Genomic DNA, 10,345 nt, shown 5'->3' with positions numbered 1-10,345 from the left:
CCTTAAGGGCGGGGCCTAACAACACACGTGACCTAGGTGGGCGGGGCCAAAGCGGCTTTAATGGGGGGGTGGGGGGGGATTGAGGAGGCTCAAAACTCCCAGAAACGGCCTCAAAATGGGGGTGGGGGGGTGATGATGTCACACGATGTCACCTGAGGGGGGGGAACGTGGTCAACGCCCCTCCCAGACGCCTGGGTCCCTCCCCAGAACTCCTGGGTCCCCCCTGAACTCCTGGGTCCCTGGGGCACTCCTGGGTCCCTCCCGAACTCCTGGGTCCCTCCCCGAACTCCTGGGTCCCTCCCGAACTCCTGGGTCCCTCCCCGAACTCCTGGGTCCCTCCCCGAACTCCTGGGTCCCCTCCCGAACTCCTGGGTCCCTCCCGAATTCCTGGGTCCCTCCCGAACTCCTGGGTCCCTCCCGAACTCCTGGGTCCCCCCCAGAACTCCTGGGTCCCCTCCCGAACTCCTGGGTTCCTCCCGAACTCCTGGGTACCCCCCCGAACTCCTGGGTCCCTGGGGCACTCCTGGGTCCCTCCCGAACTCCTGGTCCCCCCCGAACTCCTGGGTCCCTCCCGAACTCCTGGGTCCCCTCCTGAACTCCTGGGTCCTTTGGGGAACTCCTGGGTCCCCCCTGAACTCCTGGGTCCCCTCCCGAACTCCTGGGTCCCCCCCAGAACTCCTGGGTCCCTCCTGAACTCCTAGGTCCCTCCCAGAACTCCTGGGTCCCTCCCGGACGCCTGGGTCCCTCCCGAACTCCTGGGTCCCTCCCGAACTCCTGGGTCCCCCCCCGAACTCCTGGGTCCCTCCCGAACTCCTGGGTCCCTCCCGAACTCCTGGGTCCCCCCCGAACTCCTGGGTCCCCCCATTCTCACCTCCATTCCTCTCCTTGGACCGCACCAAATCTCCCAGGAGGGGGGGATCCCCAATACATCAAGGTCCCTCCCCATAGATCTGTGCGTCCCCCCATAGATTTGTGGGATCCCCCCATAAACTTGGGGGTCCCCCCATAAATCTGGGGGGCTGCCCCATAGATCTGGGGGGTCAGGGGGTCCCCAGGGGGAGGGTGAAGGCCAAATAGTCCCCCAGGGCCCCCCAACTTTGCCGTTGGCTTTGGAAGAGCCCGACCCACAAGCCCAGGGCTGCTCCCCATAGGCCCAGGCCCAGTGCTGAGCGACGGACGTCTGAAAACACATTAAAACGTATAGAATTATATACATTAACATCAACTTATGGGGCTTGGGGGGTAGGGGGGACTCCCCCCGACCCATATATTGACCCCCAATTCTATACGACCCCCCAGTTGCTCCCAGTATGGACCAGTATGGGGCGCCCCCCCCACCCAGTCCCATAGACCCGACCCAACAAATCACATCCCAAAATGCATCATAATCATATAGAATTATATAGATCCCCATAGACCCCTATAGAGCCCACAGACCCCCACAGAACCCCATAGCCCCCTATGGACCCTATAGACCCCTATGGATGCCCATAGACCCCTATGGATCCCCATAGAGCCCCACAGACCCCTATGGATCCCCATAGAGCCCCATAGACACCCACAGATCCCCATAGACTCCATAGAACCCCATAGACCCTATAGACCCCAATAGACCCTATAGCCCCCCATAGACCCCCATGGGCCCCCATAGACCCCACAGACCCCCACAGACTTCATAGGACCCCATAGACCCCCATAGACCCTATAGCCCCCCATAGAGCCTCATAGACCCCTATTGACTCCTATAGTCCCAATAGATCCCAATAGACCCCTATAAACTCCTACAGACCCCTATGGACTCTACAGACCCCTATAGACCCCCATAGACCCCTATGGACCCCCACAGACCCAATAGACCCCTATAGACCCCCATAGATCCCTATGGAACCCCATAGACCCCCATAGACCCCTATAGCCCCAATAGATCCCCATACACCCTATAGACCCCCATAGACCCCTATGGACTCTATACACCCCTATGGACCCCCCCACACCCCATAGACCCCTATAGACCCCCATAGATCCCTATGGAACCCCATAGACCCCCATAGACTCCCATAGCCCCAATAGATTCCCACAGACCCCCCATAGACTCTATAGCCCCATAAAGACCTTCATGGACTCCATATGAACCTATAGCCCCCCATGGCCCCATATAGACCCCCATAGACCCCTATAAACTCCTATAGACCCACATGGACTCTATAGACCCCCCTAGACTCCTATAGACCCCCATAGATCCGTATGGAACCCCATAGACCCCCATAGACTCCCATAGACTCTATAGCCCCACAAAGACCTTTATGGACTCCATATGAACCTATAGCCCCCCATGGCCCCATATAGACCCCCACAGACCCCTATAAACTCCTATAGACCCACATGGACTCTATAGACCCCCCTAGACTCCTATAGACCCCCATAGATCCGTATGGAACCCCATAGACCCCCATAGACTCCCATAGACTCTATAGCCCCATAAAGACCTTTATGGACTCCATATGAACTTATAGCCCCCTATAGCCCCATATAGACCCCCATAGACCCCTATAAACTCCTATAGACGCCCATAGACCCCTATAGACCCCCCTAGATCCCTATGGAACCCCATAGACCCCCATAGACTCCCATAGCCCCAGTAGATTCCCACAGACCCCCCATAGACTCTATAGCCCCATAAAGACCTTTATGGACTCCATATGAACCTATAGCCCCCCATGGCCCCATATAGACCCCCATAGACCCCTATAAACTCCTATAGACCCACATGGACTCTATAGACCCCCATAGACCCCTATAGACCCCCATAGATCCCTATGGAACCCCATAGACCCCCATAGACTCCCATAGCCCCAATAGATTCCCACAGACCCCCCATAGACTCTATAGCCCCATAAAGACCTTCATGGACTCCATATGAACCTATAGCCCCCTATAGCCCCATATAGACCCCCATAGACCCCTATAAACTCCTATAGACCCACATGGACTCTATAGACCCCCATAGACTCCTATAGACCCCCACAGATCCCTATGGAACCCCATAGACCCCCATAGACTCCCATAGACTCTATAGCCCCACAAAGACCTTTATGGACTCCATATGAACCTATAGCCCCCTATAGCCCCATATAGACCCCCATAGACCCCTATAAACTCCTATAGACCCACATGGACTCTATAGACCCCCATAGACTCCTATAGACCCCCCTAGATCCCTATGGAACCCCATAGACCCCCATAGACTCCCATAGACTCTATAGCCCCACAAAGACCTTTATGGACTCCATATGAACCTATAGCCCCCCATGGCCCCATATAGACCCCCATAGACCCCTATAAACTCCTATAGACCCCCATAGACCCCTATAGACCCCCATAGATCCCTATGGAACCCTATAGACCCCCATAGACTCCCATAGCCCCAATAGAGTCCCATAGACCCCCCATAGACTCCCATTGACTCTATAGCCCCATAAAGACCTTTACAGACTCCATATGAACCTATAGCCCCCCATAGCCCCATATAGACCCCCATAGCACCCTATAGCACCCTATAGACCCCTATAGACCCCTATAGGAGACTCACAGGTGCGGATCTGCTGCTGCTCCCCATAGGGTTGAACCACAAACGCCTCCCTGAAGAACCAGAGCACGTTCACCAGCCACAGGAAGGGCAGCAGCGCGAAACCCCCTTTAATTAGTTAATTAAGGCTAATTAGCGCTAATTAACACCCTCAGGAGCTGCTTAACAACCTCAGTAACCCCCCCCGGGTCATTAAACCCCGCCCCCTGGGTTAATTAATCCCTCCTTAATTAATTAACAGTTGAGTCTTTGGGCGAGGAACCCATGGAAACAACTGGAGCCCCATTGGAATCAACGCTAATTAACTCACTAATTAATGAACTAATTAACCCAATAACCACATAGGGAGTCAATTAACCCCCTCAGGAGTCATTAATTAACCCCCCAGGTCATTAAACCCCCCTTGGGATTAATTAATCCACCCCAAGTTAATTAACAACTGAGTCTTGGGGGGATGAACCCATAGAAACAACTGGAGCCCCATTGGAATCAATGCTAATTAACTCACTAATTAATGAACTAATTAACCCAATAACCACATAGGGAACCAATTAACCCCCCCAGGGATTAATTAACCCCCCCACTAATTAATTAACCCCATAATCATTAATTATTGGGGTGATTAAAGCCCCATTAAGAGCAGCACAGGGTCATTAATTAACCCCTATGGGACTAATTAACCACCCCAGATTCATTAATCAATCCCTATGGGACTAATTAACCCCCCTAGATTCATTAATTAATCCCTATGGGACTAATTAACCGCCCTAGATTCATTAATTAACCCCTATGGGACTAATTAACCCCCCCAATTCATTAATTAACCCTTATGGGACTAATTAACCCCTCCTAGATTCATTAATTAACCCCATGGGACTAATTAACCCCCCCAGATTCATTAATTAACCCCTATGGGCCTAATTATCAAACCTAATTAACTCACCATGGGGGGGTTTGGGTCGCGGGGGGCGGAAGTGGGCGCGAAAGGGCGGAAGTGGGCGGAGCGGCGGGCGGAAAAGGGGTGAGAAAGGGCGGAAGTGGGGGGGTAGAAGGGGCGTAGAGGGAGCGGAAGTGGGGGGGGAAAGGGCGGAAGTCGTGGGGCAAAGCGGGCGGGAAAGCCCGAAAGCGGCGACAAGAAGGGCGGAAGTGGGCGTGGCTCACCGCGGTAGTACTTCCGGCACAGCTCCAGCTTCTCCTCATTGGACACGCGGCCCAGGTTCATCTGGGGGGGGGGAAGGGGGGGGGAAGGGGGGGGGAAGGGGGCGGGGTTAAAAGGGGCGGGAACAACCGCGCCTTCTGGCTCCGCCCCCTCCCGCTCCGGCCCCGCCCACAAATCCCCCCCCCCCCATAAATTCCGCCCCCCCCCAGCGCCCCCCAAGTGGCTCCGGGAGCCCCAGGGACCCCCCAACCCCCGCCAGGACCCCCAGGGACCCCCAGGGACCGCCCCCCCCAGCCCCACAAGCGCCCCACGGCCCAACCTCGGTGGAGGAAGCGACTTCCGGTCCCGCCCCCTCCCCCCCCTGGCGCGGGGAGCGATGGGAGCGGCGGTTCCGCCAATGGGAGGAGAGGGGAGGGGCGGGAGGGGGAGCGCCGGACGCCTGGGTCCCTCCCGAACTCCTGGGTCCCTCCCGAACTCCTGGGTCCCTCCCCGAACTCCTGGGTCCCCCCCGAACTCCTGGGTCCCTCCCCGAACTCCTGGGTCCCTCCCGAACTCCTGGCTCCCTCCCCGAACTCCTGGGTCCCCCCCGAACGCCTGGGTCCCTCCCCGAACGCCTGGGTCCCTCCCCGAACTCCTGGGTCCCTCCCAGAACTCCTGGGTCCCTCTCCGAACTCCTGGGTCCCTCCCGAACTCCTGGGTCCCCCCGAACTCCTGGGTCCCTCCCGGACTCCTGGGTCCCCCCCGAACTCCTGGGTCCCTCCCCGAACTCCTGGGTCCCCCAGACTCCGCCCCCTTAGTGTCCTCCTATTGGTTCTGTAGCCCTTGGCTCCTCCCCTTCAATGACCCTGTATGGGCGGCTTAGCCCCGCCCCTTCTCAGACTCCGCCCCCTCAATGGCTCCTTATGGTTCCCATATCCCCGCCCCTCCCTAAACTCCGCCCCCTTATTGGTCCCGTATCCCCCTTGGCCACGCCCACTCAATGGCTCCTTATGGGAGCCTTAGCCACGCCCCTTATCAGACTCCTCCCCCTTATCCCTGTTCCCTTATTGGCCCCATATCCCCTTGGCCACGCCCCCTCAATGCTCCCTTGTGGGCCCCGTAGCCCCGCCCCCTCGCTGCCCCCTGATTGGCCCCGTCCCCCTTGTCCCCACCCCCTCAATGCTCCCGTACGGCTCCCCAGCTCCGCCCGCTCGCTCTCCCCTGATTGGTTACGCATCTCCTTGACCACGCCCCCTCAATGCTCCCTTACGGCTCCCCATCCCCGCCCCCCCGCTCTCCCCTGATTGGTTACGCATCCCCTTGACCACGCCCACCCCCTTCTCCCCTATGTACTCCTTATCCCCGCCCCCTCTTTCCCCCGCCCCCTCGCTGCCCCCTGATTGGCCCCGTCCCCCTTGGCCCCGCCCCTCCGCAGCGCTCCAAGATGGCGGGCGGCGGCGGCTCCGCTCCCGCCGCTTCCCCCGGGGCTCCCCCGCTTTCCCCGGGGCCTCCCCCGCCTTCCCCTTCGCTTCCCCCGGCCCGGAGCCGCTTTCCCGCCCGGCCCTGTCGCTTCCCGGCCCGGCCCGCCGGTTCTCCCAGGGCCCGGACGCCGCTCGGGGCTCCGCTGGGGCCGGTGGGGCCGGACCCGGCTCTGCGGGCCGTGCTGGGCATGGCCGGGGGGCTCAGGCGGCTGAGGGAGCTGCTGGGGAGCGGCCCCGGGGAGGACGAGGAGGTCAGCGGGGAATGGGGGGCGATGGGGGGCTGGGGGGGGCGATGGGGGGCAATGTGGGGCTGGTTGGGGGTCAATGGGGTTTAATGAGGGTTTAATGGGGTCAATGGGGGTCAATGTGGGGCTGGTTGGGGGTCAATGGGGGGCAATGGGGGTCAATGTGGGGCTGGGGGGGTTTAATGGGGGTCAATGTGGGGCTGGCTGGGGGTCAATGGGGGGCAATGGGGTCAATGTGGGGCTGGGGGGGTCAATGTGGGGCTGGGGGGGGCGATGGGGGTCAATGTGGGGCTGGTTGGGGGTCAATGGGGGGCAATGTGGGGCTGGTTGGGGGTCAATTGGGGGCAATGGGGGTCAATGTGGGGCTGGGGGGTTTAATGGGGGTCAATGTGGGGCTGGTTGGGGGTCAGTGGGGGTCAATGTGGGGCTGGGGGGGTCGTTTGGGGGTTTAATGTGGTCAGTGGGGGTCAATGTGGGGCTGGTTGGGGGTCAATGGGGGTCAGTGTGGGGCTGGTTGGGGGTCAGTTGGGGGCAATGGGGGTCAATGTGGGGCTGGGGGGGTTTAATGGGGGTCAATGTGGGGCTGGTTGGGGGTCAATGGGGGTCAATGTGGGGCTGGTTGGGGGTCAATATGGGGCTGGGGGGGTCGTTTGGGGGTTTAATGGGGTCAGTGGGGGCCAATGTGGGGCTGGTTGGGGGTCAATTGGGGGCAATGGGGGTCAATGTGGGGCTGGGGGGGTCAATGTGGGGCTGATTGGGGATCAGTGGGGGTCAATGTGGGGCTTTTGGGGGTCAATGGGGGGTCGATGTGGGGCTGGAGGGGTCAATGGGGGGCAATGGGGATCAATGTGGGGCTGGTTGGGGGTCAATGGGGGGCAAAGTGGGGCTGGGGGGGATCAATGGGGGTCGATGTGGGGCTGGTTGGGGGTCAATGGGGGGTCGATGTGGGGCTGGAGGGGTCAATGGGGGGCAATGGGGATCAATGTGGGGCTGGTTGGGGGTCAATGGGGCATTAATGAGGGTTTAATGGGGTCAATCGGGGTCAATGTGGGGCTGGCTGGGGGTCAGTGTGGGGCTGGGGGGGTCAATGGGGGGCAATGGGGGTCAATGTGGGGCTGGTTGGGGGTCAATGGGGGTCAATGTGGGGCTGGGGGGGTTTAATGGGGGTCAATGTGGGGCTGGTTGGGGGTCAATGGGGGATTAATGAGGGTTTAATGGGGGCAATGGGGGTCAATGTGGGGTTGGTTGGGGGTCAATGAGGAGCAATGGGGGTCGATGGGGGTCAATGTGGGGCTGGGGGGGTCGGTTGGGGGCTTAATGGGGGTTTAATGGGGGTCAATGTGGGGCTGGTTGGGGGGCAATGGGGGTCAGTGTGGGGCTGGGGGCTCAATGGGGGGCAATGTGGGGCTGGTTGGGGGTCAATGGGGGTCAATGTGGGGCTGGGGGGTCTGGTTGGGGGTCAATGGGGTTTACTGGGGGTCAATGTGGGGCTGGTTGGGGGTCAGTGTGGGGCTGGGGGTGCAGGTTATGGGGCTGGGGGGCAGTTTTGGGGATCAATGGGGGTTGATAAGAGGTTGGGGGGGGGGGCAGTTTGGGTGTGTGTGGCCCTTTAAGTACCGGGGGGGGGGCGTGGTTTAGCCCAGAGGGCGTGGCTTGGAGGAGGGGGGCGGGGTTTAAAGGGGGCGGGGGTGTTGTGGGCGGGGCTGATTGTGGCTCCTCCCCCTCCCCCCCCCATTCCAGGAGGAATTTCGGGGTTTTACCCCCGAAGAAACGAAACCGGAAACGAGGAGGAGCCGGAGGGGTGAGCCCCGGACGCCTGGGTCCCCTCCCGGACGCCTGGGTCCCCTCCCGGACGCCTGGGTCCCCTCCCGAACTCCTGGGTCCCCTCCCGGACGCCTGGGTCCCCTATTTGGGTCCCTCCCGAACTCCTGGGTCTCTTGGGGCACTCCTGGGTCCCCTGGACTCCTGGGTCCCCCCGATGTCTCAGTGTGGGTGGTGGGGTCCCCTCCCGAACTCCTGGGTCCCTTGGGGCACTCCTGGGTCCCCCAAACTCCTGGGTCCCCATTTGGCTCCCTTGGGGCACTCCTGGGTCCCTTGGGGCACTCCTGGGTCCCCCATTGTCTGTCTATCCCTGACCCTTCTCCCCTCCCCTCCCCCCCTTTCCCCCCCCAGGTTCCCCCCGGGCCGGCCCCGCCCCCTCCTCCCCCTCCCCCCCCTTTCCCCCCTGTGGTGGGCGGGGCCGACGGGGGGGGCGGGGCCGCGGGGGTGGGGGGAGGGGCAGGGGGAGGGGCCCGATCCTGCGCCACTTCCTCACCCCATTGGTCAGCGCCCGATCCGCCCGCCCCATCCGGCCCCCCCGGCGCTTCGGGGACATCGGGGACCCCCCCAGGGACCCCCCCAGGGGCACCCATAGGGGCACCCATAGGGACCCCCCCAGGGACATTGGGGACCCCCCCAGGGACATCGGGGACATCAGGGACCCCCCTAGGGGCACCCATAGGGACCCCCCCAGGGACATTGGGGACCCCCCCAGGGACATTGGGGACCCCCCCAGGGACATCGGGGACATCAGGGACCCCCCCAGGGGCACCCATAGGGGCACCCATAGGGACCCCCCCAGGGACATTGGGGACCCCCCCAGAGACATTGGGGACCCCCCCAGGGACATCGGGGACATCAGGGACCCCCCCAGGGGCACCCATAGGGGCACCCATAGGGACCCCCCCAGGGACATTGGGGACCCTCCCAGGGACATCGGGGACATTAGGGACCCCCCCAGGGGCACCCATAGGGGCACCTATAGAGACCCCCCCAGGGACATTGGGGACCCCCCCAGGGGCACCCATAGGGGCACCCATAGGGACCCCCCCAGGGACATTGGGGACCCCCCCAGGGACATCGGGGACATTGGGGGCACCCATAGGGGCACCCATAGGGACCCCCCCAGGGACATTGGGGACATCGGGGACCCCCCCAGGGGCACCCATAGGGACCCCCATAGGGACATTGGGGACACCCATAGGGGCACCCATAGGGACACTGAGGACACCCCCAGGGACACCACTGGGGACACTGGGGACCCCCCCAGGGGCACCCATAGGGACCCCCCCAGGGACATTGGGGACATCAGGGACACCCATAGGGGCACCCATAGGGACCCCCCCAGGGACATTGGGGACACCCATAGGGGCACCCATAGGGACACTGAGGACACCCCCAGGGACACCACTGGGGACATTGGGGACCCCCATAGGGGCACCCCCAGGGACATTGGGGACATTGGGGATCCCCATAGGGACCCCCCCAGGGACATTGGGGACCCCCATAGGGGCACCCATAGGGACATCGAGGACGCCCCCAGGGGCACCCATAGGGACCCCCATAGTGACACTGGGGACCCCCATAGGGACACCCATGGGGACACTGGGGACCCCCATAGGGACACCCATAGGGACATTGGGGGCACCATTGGGGACACTGGGGACCCCCTCAAGGACATTGGGGACATCCATAGGGACATTGGGGACATCCATAGGGATACTGGGGACACTGGGGACATCCATAGGGACACTGGGGACATCTATATGGACATTGGGGACATCCATAGGGATACTGGGGACACTGGGGGCACCATTGGGGACATCCATAGGGACATTGGGGACACCATTGGGGACGTTAGTGACACCATTGGGGACACTGGGGACACTCATAGGGACGTTGGGGACACCATTGGGGACGCTCATAGGGACATTGGGGACACCATTGGGGACGCTCATAGGGACATTGGGGACACCATTGGGGACACTGGGGACACCATTGGGGACACCATTGGGGACACTGGGGACATTGGGGACACCACTGGGGACATTGGGGACACCATTGGGGACACCATTGG

General features: G+C 61.4%; 2 protein-coding genes across 2 annotated transcripts; one reads left to right on the top strand and one right to left on the bottom strand.

Moving 5' to 3' along the window:
• Positions 1–39: 39 nt before the first annotated feature.
• Positions 40–5,082, bottom strand: PSENEN (presenilin enhancer, gamma-secretase subunit). The gene is made up of 5 exons (XM_065859687.2): positions 5,065–5,082; positions 4,748–4,808; positions 3,590–3,694; positions 872–1,180; positions 40–152 (listed from the first exon to the last, which is right to left on the bottom strand). Exons 2-4 carry the CDS (start codon positions 4,806–4,808, stop codon positions 1,041–1,043), a joined length of 306 nt encoding a protein of 101 aa, XP_065715759.1. The 5' UTR covers positions 5,065–5,082; the 3' UTR covers positions 40–152; positions 872–1,040.
• A 220-nt stretch (positions 5,083–5,302) lies between these two features.
• On the top strand, positions 5,303–9,823 carry LOC136114362 (uncharacterized). The gene is made up of 4 exons (XM_065859709.2): positions 5,303–6,456; positions 8,191–8,251; positions 8,623–9,036; positions 9,801–9,823. The coding sequence occupies exons 1-4, from the start codon at positions 6,169–6,171 to the stop codon at positions 9,821–9,823; spliced, it is 786 nt and encodes a 261-aa protein (XP_065715781.2). The 5' UTR covers positions 5,303–6,168.
• Positions 9,824–10,345: the final 522 nt, after the last annotated feature.

The sequence above is a fragment of the Patagioenas fasciata genome, chromosome 31, assembly GCF_037038585.1.
Source record: "Patagioenas fasciata isolate bPatFas1 chromosome 31, bPatFas1.hap1, whole genome shotgun sequence".
Taxonomy (NCBI): Eukaryota; Metazoa; Chordata; class Aves; order Columbiformes; family Columbidae; genus Patagioenas; species Patagioenas fasciata.
This window is presented reverse-complemented; position numbering and strand designations above follow the sequence as displayed.

Excerpts from the sequence above, each read along its gene's own strand:
- PSENEN (XM_065859687.2), bottom strand. The coding sequence starts at position 4,808 with ATGAACCTGGGCCGCGTGTCCAATGAGGAGAAGCTGGAGCTGTGCCGG. Across the intron at positions 3,695-4,747 it reads GTGCCGGAAGTACTACCGCG|GGGGTTTCGCGCTGCTGCCC; the intron begins GTGAGCCACGCC and ends AACTAATTAAAG. Across the intron at positions 1,181-3,589 it reads GCAGCAGCAGATCCGCACCT|ACGTCCGTCGCTCAGCACTG; the intron begins GTGAGTCTCCTA and ends ATGTGTTTTCAG.
- LOC136114362 (XM_065859709.2), top strand. The coding sequence starts at position 6,169 with ATGGCGGGCGGCGGCGGCTCCGCTCCCGCCGCTTCCCCCGGGGCTCCC. Across the intron at positions 6,457-8,190 it reads GCCCCGGGGAGGACGAGGAG|GAGGAATTTCGGGGTTTTAC; the intron begins GTCAGCGGGGAA and ends CCCCCATTCCAG. Across the intron at positions 9,037-9,800 it reads CATCAGGGACCCCCCCAGGG|GACGCCCCCAGGGGCACCCA; the intron begins GCACCCATAGGG and ends AGGGACATCGAG.